The sequence below is a fragment of the Mesoplodon mirus genome (assembly GCF_964341445.2).
Source record: "Mesoplodon mirus genome assembly, chromosome: 5".
NCBI lineage: Eukaryota > Metazoa > Chordata > Mammalia > Artiodactyla > Ziphiidae > Mesoplodon > Mesoplodon mirus.
In genome coordinates, this window is record NC_138980.1 from 108274455 (window position 1) to 108288935 (window position 14481).

At 38.4% G+C, this 14481-nt stretch overlaps 1 protein-coding gene across 3 annotated transcripts in view; it reads left to right on the forward strand.

Moving 5' to 3' along the window:
* KIAA0825 overlaps positions 1 to 14481 on the forward strand; it is a 406374-nt gene that overhangs the window by 159303 nt on the left and 232590 nt on the right. For all 3 annotated transcript variants that reach the window (XM_082623469.1, XM_082623471.1, XM_082623470.1), the window contains exon 15: positions 12410 to 12549. In XM_082623469.1, coding sequence (XP_082479595.1) covers positions 12410 to 12549 — 140 coding nt within the window. The remainder of the gene's footprint in view (positions 1 to 12409; positions 12550 to 14481) is intronic.

Genomic DNA, 14481 nt, shown 5'->3' on the forward strand with positions numbered 1-14481 from the left:
GGCGCAGCCAAATAAGGAAATAAATAAGTAAATATTTTTTGAAGAAAGAAAGAAATGGAACACCCTTAATACTCTGTCACCTCCATACACTGCAGCTGTCATGTAAATACTTCTTATGTCTTTAAGGATTAAATAGCTGACTTTAATATTCGTTATTGCAAAGGTAACACATTAAACAACTGGATCTTTTATAGTGTGGGTTAAACAAACAACCTGTTTCATTTTGATGAGTTCCAAAACTTCTAAACATATTTGTTCTCCATGTTATTATCACATTTGTTTAATCTATTTTTATTGCCTGCTTTTATCTTAATCTATAACCAATGGAGTTACCTCTTTAAGCATAGCTGATAAGACTTCCACCTCCAGGCTTTCTCTGTTCAGCCCATCTAGAGGCCTGGGAAGTCAGCATGTAAATGGGTTTATCTTTCAAATAGCTTCTTCTTATATTTAACTTCTTTCTCCTTTCTATACCTAAAGCAAATGTAAGTGTAATAAGACTTTTCTTTCTTTCTGCTTGATTGTAGCAATCAATCTTCACTATTATCCTAATGCAAAGATTAGAACATGGTGGTGACTACTCAGCCCACAGTGGAAATGCAATTTGATACAAGTTTTCTGGAGAGCAATATAATAAACTGTATCAAAAACCTTAAAAATATTTATGGCCCTTTATCCAGCAATTCCATTGCTAGGAATCAATCATAAGGAATTAATCAGAGCTGCTGAGAAAGTTTTATATGCAAGGATATTCATTGAAGCATTATTTGTAAAAGGAAAACATGGAAATAAATGTCTCACAGTATGGAATTAGACAAATCATCTATGGATTAGCCATGCGATAGACTACTGTGGCGTCGTTAAAAAGGTTGATTTTGAAAAATATTAAATGACAAATCATTGTGATTTATACTCAAAGGAAAACTGCAGGTTAGTAATGTTGTAGTAATCAAAGCCAGCCCCATTTTTAGAGTGATAACTGTGAACCTGACATGCCCAGTGCTTCATGTACATTATCTTTTTTCAAACCTCACACCAGTCTTTGAAATAAGTACTCATGTGCTTCTTTCATGGAGAGTAAAGTGATGTGCAGGTAGCAACTTCCTGAAGAGAACAAATCTGGGAGGCAGACTCTGAACCTCGCCTTGTCTGCTTCCAAAACCCGAGCTCCTGACAGCTGCGCCTCCACCTTTAAGAGGGAGAGCAGTTCAGGGTAATGTTAACAGTCATGCAAGAAAAATCTAAGATTGTCAGTTATTCATTATGTAAAGTCTCTTTATTGTTCGACTTGCAGGAGCCCTGATATACTAATGTATAGTGTTTATCTCCAAGGGAGGGATCTAGTATGCAGATTCCCCAAACTTGCATCATATGGGAGCCCCCGTTTCCCAGGGGATGAACAGTTATTGCAAGATGGCACACAATTGAGAAGTGTTGAACTATGCCATACTACTCTACACATAGCATTTTAAAAGTATGTAGAGAAAAACAAATATTTAGAGGATATAAAAACTCTATGCTAGAGAGCTTATAGTTTACATGTTTATATGGTAGGATTGTAAGCAATTTTAATTTTTATCTGGGCACTTTCCAAATTTCCTATAATGAAAGCAGCTTAATTTTATTAAGATAAAAAAAATTAAAAGAAAAAAGAAACCTCATTTTTTAAAATGCTCTTTGATTCACATGTATTACCCTGTAACCTCTCTACAGAGGATTTCTAGCTCTGGGCACTTCCTTTACCCCAGCATTCTGTGTCCGGCTGCCCATATTTCTTGAATGACCCACTGTATTACTGGAAACCCAGCATGATGTCTTCAACAGATCCTTCTTTTCACTCTTCCCTTGTCCCCTAACCATGGTGTCTTTTCTATAAGGAACATATCATTCTTAAACACTTCGAGGGTAGAATCTTGATTCTGCTTTCCATATTGAGCTGCTTGTTGCCTATTCCTACTGTAGTATCATGTTCAGTTGATTCATTCCCACAGTTCTCTTAGAACCAGTCTTTCTCTACAACCCATTGCAACAACCTTGGTCCATCTTACTGTTATTTAATATGTTTTAAAAACTGTTTTTGTTATACCATTCTACTGCTCAAGAACCTACAGTAGCTTCTGCTTCTCCCACACTGCCTGGCTTGTTTCCTGGAGCACCCAACACTCTTCTCCGCTTCAGTTGTCAGTCTTCTTTCTTGTTTTTAAGACACAGTTATTCTACAATTTTAACTTTTATTTATTGCTTACTCTCAACTTTGAGCCTTTATTTATGTAGTTTTCTCTCCTGAAATGCCTTTGGTTCTCTATCTTGCCTTTTTAAATTCTCCATCCAAGTACAGTATGAACCCTTCTACCCTGACTTTCTGACAGTTATTCTCTCTAACAGTTCCATATAATCTTCACAGAAAGACATGATCCATGTGATTCATGATCCAACGTGTTCAAAACAGAGGAACCCAGGATAGCAATAAAAGTATTTCAAAATAACTCATTGATTTTCATTTGTCAAGCATTGCAATGGGAATTCCTAGACCACCATCATGTGACCTTAAAAATCTTTACCTTTCCATCCATTTCCTCACATAAATCAGCTGTTTCTGTGTGTTTTTCACCCTCAAATTATCCTCTATTCCTCACCTTAGCAACTAAAATGAACTGTTCAGGGAAATACACATGGGTTGAATGACGATAAACTAAAAATATATTACGCTTTTTTTTTTTGGAAAGAGTGAGGATGAGACTAAAATATTTAATATTATGATGTATCTTAGTAATTTAGTCACCTATTTGCTCATTTATTTACACCTGTGCATTGTTTCAGAGAGATTTAAGTTGGCTTTTAATAGGATTAAATATATTAATATAATGAATTAAAAGTAGGTGAGAAGGAAGAAACAGAGCAAGGAGGACATGAAATTAAGACTTACAATAAGAGTTAGAGATGCATAAATAGTTGTATGCACCGTAAATTTGTCTATAGGGTTACTAGAGAATGCCTACCAAGTATATAAATTGGTAAAAGTAGAACTTTTCATGTTCTCCTAGAACTCCTGGAATAGAGTTTGGAAGAGTTTGCTTTAGGGAGAATATATGTATTTTCAAAGCAATAAGTAAAATATACTATATTCATTATCCCTAGCAGTGTTACAGGCTAACAATGTGAGTTGATTTAGAAAGGGTAATCCGTTTCATGCTAGATTAAACTAAGGTATGTGGAGAATATATTAATCTCAGTGTTAATACTATGACAGCACACTGTACTTTCATATAAATGTTCAAGAAAGAATACTATCTTAGTCAATTATACTGTTGCATTATAAAGGTTTTTTTAAAATTATTTTCCCAACTTTCATCATCTTGTGGTTCTTTCAGTAGTTCCAAATACTTTTCAGGTCTTCCTTAGCTAAGGAGGTCATAACTGGACACTGAATCCAAGTAGCATAATCAGTGTGAGTAAGCAGTCCATTCATTTTACACTGCTCATTTTCTTTTATGACGACAACATGATGTTTTGATTCATGGCCAGTCTATTCTGAGCTGTGAATATTTCTTTCTACTATGCTTTTGTTTCCATTATGGTTTTACTCAATGTAATCCTGTTTTGGATTTATATGCTTTTTTCCCCCTTCCTAAATATTAAGCTACCTTTGGCTTCATTATATTATATGCTATGTGGGTCTTCCCATTTATGCAGTTTACCAAGATGTGTTCATTCATTCTTTCAATAAATGCATTTTAAAATTTTTCTCCAAGTAAGGCATATGCTAGGTATAAGTGGTGAGGGAAGAGATAGCCAATAAAATTTCTTTGCAGGTTCATCTACCTTGGCCTGGCCATTAAATATTGAACATCTTTAGCATTCTATCATAGAACCTTTTGTAGGTGAACTCACACATGTCTGTGGTTTCATGTACTTTTTAAGTGGCCCCCAATTCAAATCTCTGCTTTCGATCTCTTCTAGGACTACAGACCTATATATTCATGGGTGTGAATCGTACATGAATGTCTTCTTCAGGTTTATACCTGGTGAGCACAGAGACACCTCAAACTCAACATGACAAAAATTGAACTTAGGATACTGCCCTCCAAACTGATCCTCTTTCATTTTCCCCCATTTTGATTAATTGTACCTGCATGTGATTGTATAAGGCAGAGACCAGAAGGCAACCCTCTTTCTCTTCTACTAGATCCAGTTCATTACTAACTCTCGTTAATTTTAACTCCTAATATCTGCTCTCCATAGTACCACCTTCGCCTTAGTGCATCACCTCTCTCCTGAATACTGCAGTGACTCCTTGGTTTCCTCCCGTGTATATGTTGACTCCAATATTCTCCAAACTATAGCCAGAGACTTCTCAAACCAAAATCTATTTTCAAAACTAAGTTTTATCATTTCACACTTATAGCTCACAGCCCTCCATGAATTCCCCTTTATCCTTAAGCATACACAAAAAATTTACCATGGCCTGTAAGACCTACATAGATGTGGCTTACCCTCCTCTGCAACCTCTTCTGATACCACACTACCCTGTGATTTTGCTCCTCACACATTAACCTTTTTTACATTTCCTTGCCATGAAATGTTCCATTCTGCCACAGGGTCTTTGCACATGCTTTTCCCTTTCCCTGAAGGATCTTCTTCCCCTTTCACCTAGTAATGTCAATGTATATTCCTATCTCAGTTCCAGTGTGACTTCTGTAGGGAAGCCTTTCATCAACCCCAAAGACTAGCTTACTTCTTCTCACTACATCTTCTAATAGCATCTTTTGCTTTTTCTTGATTGAGTTTTTATAGTTGTAATTTTATCTTTATTTGTGTGACCATTTAAACCGTGCATGTATTCCCTGCTGAATTCTGTAAAAACAATGAGTTTGTTTTTTATTTACTGTTGTGTCTCCATGGCCTTGCACATATAAATCAGCCAACAAATATTGGTTTAATGACTAAGTGAATTAAGGAACAAATGAGTTATTGTAGTATTGTTTCAGATATTCCCACATTAAATGGTACTTTTAACTCTTTTCAAACATTTGATCTGAGTGGTCAGGCTCAGTGATGGGAAGAAAGCTCTTGTTGGGGAGGTGGCTTCTAGTATCCTCAGGAGAGAACATCTGGGGAGGAGGACAAAAGAGAACTTTGGTCTCCCAGCTGCTGCTGTCAGGCTGTTCCATAGGACTGAAGAGAAAAGCTTAGAGAACTTGTACTCTGATGAGGTGCCAAGCTTTGACCTGGAGCCAACAGTCAGGGGAGAAGTAATGGGAGCTTTTGAACACCAAAGCTCTAACATGCCTGTTCCAGAGTGTGGATGGACAAGCAGCTGGATCTTTGAAAAGATTTTCAGAGAAAAAGTCATATGTTTGTGGAGCAGTTACTAAAAGAAGTGAAAATGTCAGGTGAGCTGGTTACTTGATATAGCTAGATATTTCTACATATCTTTCCTTTTCTATTATGGTTTAAAGGTATTATATAAATAAGAATATAGCAGTGGAACTAGCAATGAGATAATAAGAAACAACTATAGGTTTTCACATTAGACAGACAAGGTTTGCAGACCTGTATAATTTTGTGATTTGGAAAGTTAGTTAAATAGTTTATATTTTCGTGAGGAAGTTGAGACATAAATACATTATGATCTTATTGATCTACTTGAAAACAGCACATAATACCATTGTCTACTTCCCCCATCTTGAAACATCTTCTGCCCTTAGCTTCTGGCATATTCTCATGGCAGAGTTATGAGGATTTAATTAGCTAATGTGCCTACAAGGCACCCATCACGTAAGTGCTTACTAAACAATCATTCAGTACTGCTGTGTTAGTAAAGAGCTGTATGTTTCAGAAAGTGGCAGGTCTTATCAATTATCCAAACATGTTAAAAGGACCAGCTCCAAGTATGATAAAGTGGAAAGAATATTGAACTATTTTCTCATTGAGTCTCTGCACTTATCAGAAGTGTGATGCCAGGGGAGAGCTTTCTTGAACTCCTATAACAGGATATTTATTATCTGGTAGACAAGGACCAATAATAGTTAAAGGCTCCAGGGAGATAACTTCTGCTCCTCTAAAGGGATGGTTAAGTGATTTAGTAGTCTCCAGTGTCTTATTGACTCAGGTGCTAGAATAGCACTTCTGGGGGAGTCCAAAAGTGATGGTTGACATGTAATATCAACATTATTTTTAAAATTAAAATTAGATTCTTATGTATTTTTAGAAATAAGGTACATTAACCTGTGTAACACTAAAGTGTGGAGCTAGGGCTATGAGTTTGGGGCACTAATATATCTTTGGGTGATTTTTGAGAAATGGGGTCATCCCAAGTGAAAAAGTTTAATTTACTAAAATCAAGAAATAATTCACATCCTCACAGGTTGAATGCCTGTCCTTTAAGTTGCATACCAGGTAGTGTGGATACCATCAACTCTGAAAAACTGAGACTCTTTAAGAGTATCAGTTTACCTCAGTGGACAAAGTTATTAAAAATCAAGGCAAATCCTATATATAAATGTGCAGGTGAACCCTGTCTTATTTCTATTTATTGAATCATCTCTAATTATAAATATCATAGAGACATGGCTATACCCATTATAGAGATTAAAATGTATGCAAACATTTTCAATGTTATAACTACATATAATTTGCACATTCTTGATTAAAGTGATGAAGAAAATACTTTTGGTTTTTGTTTTCCCCCCTCAGCTTTTTCCCCCAGGTACTAAAGAGAAAATGTTAGAACATTTTAAATATTTGTCTTCCCAGAAAGATTTGGAAGGATTAGTTTTGGAAAGGCAAAAGTAGTATAGTAGTACGGAGCTTTTCCTCCTCTGCTTTCGTTATCCCACTTTAGGGCTTTCACTCTCAGTTTCTCTTTAGTTATGCCCTTGCCTTTGTTCTCTGAATCATGTAACTTATGGTCTCTGGCATAAATTTGGCCCAGTAATCCATGACAGGAACCATCTGGTCAAAATCAGTCCCTAGATACCTTAAATAACATGGCTCCAATTTGGAATCAGCCTTGAGACCACAAACCTGAGTTTGAGTCAAAAACATGGAGGTTGAATAGAGGCAAACATCCTCAATGCTGGAAAATGCAACTTACCCACCAAATATCAACCAGGTTGAATGGAAGGAAACATGGAGTAGTGGAATAATCATGGGTTCTGAAGTCAGAAAAACCTGGGTTCAAAGTCCAGTTGCCATATTTATTAACTAAGTGACCTTGGACTATTTTCCCAATATTCCTGAAACATACACTAAGTGAGATGAGTCCTAAGTGTCTCCATGCATGTCTTATTTTGCATTTCCCCAAGAAGCAGACCCTGACACAAGGATTGAAGTGAAATTAGTTTATTTTCTAAGTGGATGAAACACTAGAGGGGAATGAATAAGTGAGACAAAGAAAGACAGCAAATAAAGATTAGTGTAATCAAGCCAACTACCATAGGAGTAACTGGAACTTATACCTTCAGGGGAAATTCTTGGAGCCAGTGGGAAAGGCATATCTCAGAGTTTTCCCACCAGGGCAACAAGGATGCTGAGGAATTTATTAGCAATTTTCATCCGTCATTGGTTGAAGGCTGCTCTGGAGGTGTTAATTTGCTGGCACTTTCAACTTGTCGTGCTGGAAGGTAGAGAAATGCAGGTCCTGACAGCAAAAGGCAGGCCATTTTCAACTGAGTGGTAAGGGCAAGAGGATGTGGGGACATTGACATTTGTTCTAACCCTTGCACCACTGAAATCCACTCATTATTGATGTTAAGTTCTCCGGGCCTTATCATTGATTCTTCAAGGTGATGGCTGGTCAAAAAAAAAAAAAAGTTTTATTATGGTTGAGTTAATGGGACAAGTTAGAGTGTCTCCTGCTTCCATTATGCCTGAGTCTGCAAATGCTAATCGTCATTACATTCCTCTACCACTTACTCTAGCTTCCCCTTACCCTCGGTCATCACATCTGCTGGTGTATGTTGCTTCCCTAGCATAGACACAGACCTTCATCCTCGAGATGTTGAACCATAACTACCATTCCCTTATCCGAATGTGGTTACTTTGGTCACCTATTTACGGTTATTACCAGTCATGAGAGCATCAAGAGATACCCTGGTGAATCCCTTGAGTTACAGACATCCTCCTCCCTGCTCCCCATATGCAGTAGCAACCCTAGCTCCTTGGTGATAATCAGGGTTATTACCCTTAACCAATATAGTAGCTCCTTTCTTTGCCTGCTAGACTGCTGGCATGGGAATCCAAAAATAACTAGAAGGCAGCTATAACATTAGGTTTAGTGGAATTCTTCATGGTCCCCTGGTAGAGGTGTGCATTTCCCAAGTCACCCCACCACAGAAACCAGGACCTCCACTCCCCCAGAGCCTATGGGGAGTTCTGGGAATGGAAAACACAAATTAAATTCCTAGTGGATAATCAGGAACTCTGGTGAGGAGGTGGCTTCTAGTATCCTTCAGAGAGAACTTTCAACCTGTGGCTCCTGGACCCATATGGTTTTTCTCTTAGGGATGTAGAACCATATAATGGCTGTTCATTTAAAGTAAATATCAAGTGTTGAAGAACAGTGCCCAACACTGCTCGGTGTTATCCCCAAGCTGTGCATTTCAGAGTCCATTCCAATGTTCCCCTAGTCTGACATCTTCTGCATGTTAAGTATATGGTAGGAGCAGTGACTCCCAAGGTCATGTGACCTGAGTAGTGAGGCTACTCTTACGCAGTCTGAACCTCCTACAGAGTCTTTGCTTGCCCTGTGCCCCACACACAACTGTGGTTGGAAGTCAAGCCATAGTGCACTGACAGGGCTAAGATTTTTTAAATTTTCTACTGCAGTGTGGACACATACTAAAAAACTGCAGCAATTACAAGTGAACTACTTGATAAGTTTTCATAAAGTAAACACACCCAAATACAGCCAAGATTTTGAACAATGATTCTATAAAAATAATTTGTTTCATAAACTAATAATGATTGAGCCCCAACATTGCCTGGATTTGAAAAATTCCTTAGGCCTTTTCATGCCCCAGAAGTGCGGCACTAATTAGAGTATAATCCTGATATAACCCAGCCATAAATTTGTCCTGTCTCCTAATACAAGATTTTTGCATTCCAGTGGATTTATAAATTTTGTTCTCTTCTCTGTATTATAGTGGAAGTCAACATGTACATATTTGATACATATATACATATATTAAAATTTTCCTTTTCTGTCATTTTTTGTAAGGCTAATCTCACTTTCACAGCTCCACCAGCTCAAAGGATGAGGGAACATATGCTTCTCCATATGCCCAGTGCCGACTCCTCAATGCATTTATTACTCGGAGCTTAGTGATTGAGGAATGTTTGTAATCTTTTATTTTTCCTTATAGTGAGTCATTCTACTGTACATTTCAAAATCTGTGATAAGTTGAAAGATCCAAGAATTGAGGTACATTTCAACAAACAGCTTCCCATCTGGTAAATGAGAGGTTTTGTTTATAACCAGGTATTCAAATAAGTGGTATGAAATGCCATTCAAATTATTTTGTCTTATTACATGTCTAAAGGACTGAGCAAAAACACAACCCTCCCTCCAATTCACTCTTCATCCTGAAGCCAGGTCAGGAAACTCATCTGCCTTAAATTCTTCAACAGGTCCAAAGTCCCCACCTTGGCTAATGAGGCCCTCTATGAACTGGCCCCTGTGTTCCTTCTTCAAATTGTCTCTCAACAATCCCCTTCCTTTCCTAAACTCCATCAAACTGGATCTTTCAGTTCATTAAATGTATCCTTAAGTCAGCACTCAACTCAAGCAAAATACATAGGTAGGAAATGTTAAAAAACTGAGTCAATTTTAATACACAGCTTACTACCAACTAGCTGCTTTTCATCTACCAGACCCCAAGCAAGTTTCTTGAAGTCAGCAGTTGGGGTTTAGGATAGAAATAGGGACAGCCATTGTGAGGATCTGCTTCAGTGTTTCAGTCCAAAAGGCTCACCTAGTAGATTCTTCCTTTGGCACCATGTTTGGAATTACTGCAAGAGCCAGACCAATCTGGGAATACCCAAAGGAATTCAGAACTGCTGAACTGACAGACCTGTTTCCTCTGGTCTGAGAGTTAAATAATTCCCCGCTTCTCTCTCCACCACCCATCTAGCTAACACTGCCTCACCGATTGCCAGGGAGTTTCTCCGTTTTGAGTTACGTTATCAGAGTCTCACATGGGAAGCCTGAGTTGGTCCAAAGTTCAGGTGATTTTGTGCATCATAAGGTTGTGAGATGTTCCAAATGCCCCAAGCCAAACCAAAGGGGAGATGCTTTGAAATTTCATTTTACATCTTGAGATCCTCTCACTTTTGTTTAAACCAGCATTTTAGCAAAGCATCCTCTTTTTTTTTAAGAGTTTATCTACCCATTTATGAGCATATGAGTCAATCAGCTAACATTTACAGAGCCTTAAATGTGCTTAGTTCATTGGTAAGAGCTTTGGGGTGTAAAACAAGTGTGCTCACAAGGCTTGAATCTGAGTGGAGAGATAAAGCTTTAATTGATGAAATAATAAAGTGCTAAAATCTGCATACTTGCCATAAGTTCTTTAATTCAGAGTGAGATAGACTGCTATGGAGAGAGAGGCTCTACAGAGAAAGTGATATTTTTGTGGCAAATTGAAGGATGGGTAAGATTAAGTATAGGGTAATGTGGAGGTTGCTGCCCAGGTGGCAGCCAAGGTGGACCTGTATGGGCACAAAGGCACAGAGGCAGGAGAGATAATACCAACTAGGCCTATCCCTGCTACCTGTGCTCCAGAAACCACTGCCTTTCACAGTGGTTCTCAAACCTTAGTGTACATCAGAATCTCCTGGAGAGGGCTTGTTAAAACACAGATTTCTGGGGCCCATTCCCAGAATTTCTGATGGGGTAAGACCTGGGAATTTGCATTTTTTAACAAGTTCTCAGGGCTTCCCTGGTGGCACAGTGGTTAAGAAGCCGCATGCCAATGCAGGGCACACGGGTTCGAGCCCTGGTCTGGGAAGATCCCACACGCCGCGGAGCAACTAAGCCCGTGCACCACAACTACTGAGCCTGCTCTCTAGAGCCCGCGACACAACTACTGAGCCTGCGTGCCACGACTACTGAAGCCTGCGCTCCTAGAGCCTGTGCTCCACAACAAGAGAAGCCCCCGCAGTAAGAAGCCCATGCACTGCAACGAAGAGTAGGCCCCACTCGTCACAACTAGAGAAAGACTGCACGCAGCAACAAAGACCCAAATGCAGCCAAAAATAAATATATAAAATAAATAAATTTATTTTAAAAAAACCAAAAACAAGTTCTCAGGTGATGCTGATGCTGTTGGTCCAGAGCCCAAGCTTTGGAATCCTTTGCTCTAGACTATGATGATGGTTCATCACTCAGTACATTTCATCTGGAAATGATGCTGCAAATCGTCTCTCTCAGTGATACTCTTTGTTCTGCTTTCTTCCACGCTAAAGCATATGGTCTTCTCATTCACACCTTTACATTTCTCAATCTCATCTTTCCTTCCCGGTGCCACCCTAGTCCCACAACCCTTATCTCCACAATCAGATTGAGTTTGGTCATTTCCTGCCCTTTCTTTGTTGTAGTTGTAAACTGATATCAGATGCTGTGACCTTTAGCCAGTCTAAACCTTGAGACTTTAGAAGGAAAAAGTGAATAATGTTATCAGTGTTCAGTTTCTACCTTATTTCCTTATCTCTTGCAGATTCATTGGTAAATTAATGTGGTTATGTGGGGGACCTGATTTTAATTTTCTATTCAACACTGATTATAATTTCCCAAGTAGAAGCTTATTTGCCTTGGAATTATTTCTCTTTGATAAACTGATTACCCAAGTAGGTAGCAGTGTGACTGTTAGAGTGGTTCTGATAATTGCATGTTGATTTAAGGCTTTATATATTAAATAATTAGATTATGGTTGACCTTTGACAGAAGCTTTGAATTCCTTTCATTTTATCAGCAATCATAGTACATGGCAAATTAGTAGCCAAAACACATTGTAACTTCTCTCTGTGAATAATGAAAGAAGTTAACAGCACATAGTAGGCACTCATGTATTTGTTGAATGAACAAATAAATGCATTAAAAAATGCATAAATAATTTTTATTTGCTCCATGAAGCTAAAACAGACATAGTTCCATGAAATATACGCATGGTTATTTTGTATCAGTTTTAAATTTGGCAGGTTACCAAATGTTAATTTGCTTTTAGCTAGTAGAGATTAAATGTAATTCCTTCCCTGAGCAGCCCTAAAGTAAGCAAGCATGAAAGCATTTTCACAGTAATCTGGGAGGAATTGACATTTAAAAGAGTTAGCATTACATCTGTACTTTAAAGCTATTAATTTCATAGATAAATTAACTTCATTACTCCATCTTTATCTTGCATTTTGAAAGGACTCCATCAGCTGGACGATTGACAGCTGAGGGTCAGTTGAAACTGCTCTTATCCCAGCCAGGCTGTAATTGGAACCTGCTTCTGGAAACCCTACTGCATCATGATGGTCTTTTACTGAGAATCTTGCTAAAGAGCTCAAGTGAGTATTTGTAGTTATGAGAATGTCCTGAAAAAACCCAGTCATTGCTCAAGTTGAATGGAATTTTTTTTCCTACTTGAATGTTGGCAGAGGGATGAAACCAACTGCATTATATCAATAGTCAGTGGGGTTAGCAGCAGGCAAAATATTGAGTAACTTTATAAACCTATTGGAAAGATTTTTTTCAGGGATTCTGAATGAGGGCAAAAAATATTTTTATATAATACTGTCCTATCATAAACTATCATAATATAGAAATATATCAATATATGGGGTTTGAAATGCCTAAGAATATTGTGGGAACACAGTTATGTGTCCAAAACAGAAGTATCAATTAGACCTGAGAGAGCGAGAGAGAGAGAAAGGGAGAGAGAGATTGCTTTAGAGCCACAGGAGACATTTCAGTGGATCATGAAAAATGCTTATGTAACTTATGAACAAGCAAGCATGGCTTACAGCCATATCACTGAGGCATGGAGAACTAATCATGAGAAAATTATGAATGGAAATTGAGGAGTAATAGAAGACCATACTTCTCTTAATTAGACTTTCTTTTTTCCCCTGTAAGTACTACTTTAGAAATGGTAAGTAATGTTATGCCAGTCTCATAGTATATCCTACTGCTCTCCTGCTACATCTATAAAGAGTTTTCTAAACATCTTCACATACCCCTACACATTTCTTCTATTCTATACTACAAGTGTAGCCAGATTAATTTTTATCAATCACTAGTTTCAGTATAGTTTTCTCTAATCAAAATCTTTTTTCTCTAGTTCCCATCACCTACAGGAACAAACCCCTGTCCTTTGGCCATTCAAGTATGGCCCCAGACTAGTTTTGTAAGCTTTTTCTCCACTATTCTCTTGTGTATGTGTGTGCACGTACGCGCAATCACATACAAACACACATACACACCCATTTCAGACATTGTCCCCAAAGCCCCATGCACATGCTCCTTCCACACCTTGGCTCACCCATTTTTCCTCCTTGAAAGACCCTCCATAGACAACCCAGCCTCCACCAATGGGCAAAGACCACTGATGTTCCAGATCTCTGAACACTGTAGCTCACACTGATGTCTCCCTCCCTCCCCTGAACTTCACAGTGTATGTTATGGTGGCTGCTGCCCTTAGCTTACTCTGCCTTGTATTGTTATTATATTTGTATATGAATGAGGCAGATGTTACCAGGCCTGACCAGCCTGTTGGTATACAAATGAGGTTCATAGCATTCCCAGTCCAGATTGTTCCAGTCATTTCTGGAATTTTTGGTTTCTCAGATCTGCTCATGACCAGTTCCCCATATTCTTCTCTTCCGTACACCTTGATGTTTGCTTCCCAAAAGCCACTTAGGGGAAGTGCCTCACTACTGAGCCCTTTGCTTCTCTCCTGGTGCCCTCAAATTCATAAAATCTTGTGGTACCAAAGGTCACTACAACTCCTCCCGTGTCACTGTGTTCCAAGGAGAAGTTCAGAGGTTACCTCTCCTCGAAACCCTGAATCTGACTTTATTCTCTTAGCCCCCAAGCCGTACTCTGTGGGCCTTAAATCTTACCGAGTTGAACTGAAAACATTATCTTTACCTTCAATATCTATAACTCCACTCTCCTAAAGGGAAAACAGGTGCTAGGGAAACTAATTGCTCAAGTAGCCAACATATATTTTTTACTTATTAGGTGTCAGGCACTGTGATTCTTAAAACCTTATAAAGTAAATATAATTATTTTCATCATGTTAAAAATAACATTAGAGTTTAAGATAATGTTATTTGCCAAGAGACACATGTAGCTGATAAATGGTGGGTAACCCAGGATTCTGAACCCAGCTGGAGCTTTCTTTCCCCTACCCTTCTATACAAATACTCTTGCAAATTAAATCCTGGAGTGGACCAGGGGTATCTGCAAAAACTGTAATCTGCCCACTCTCAGGTTGA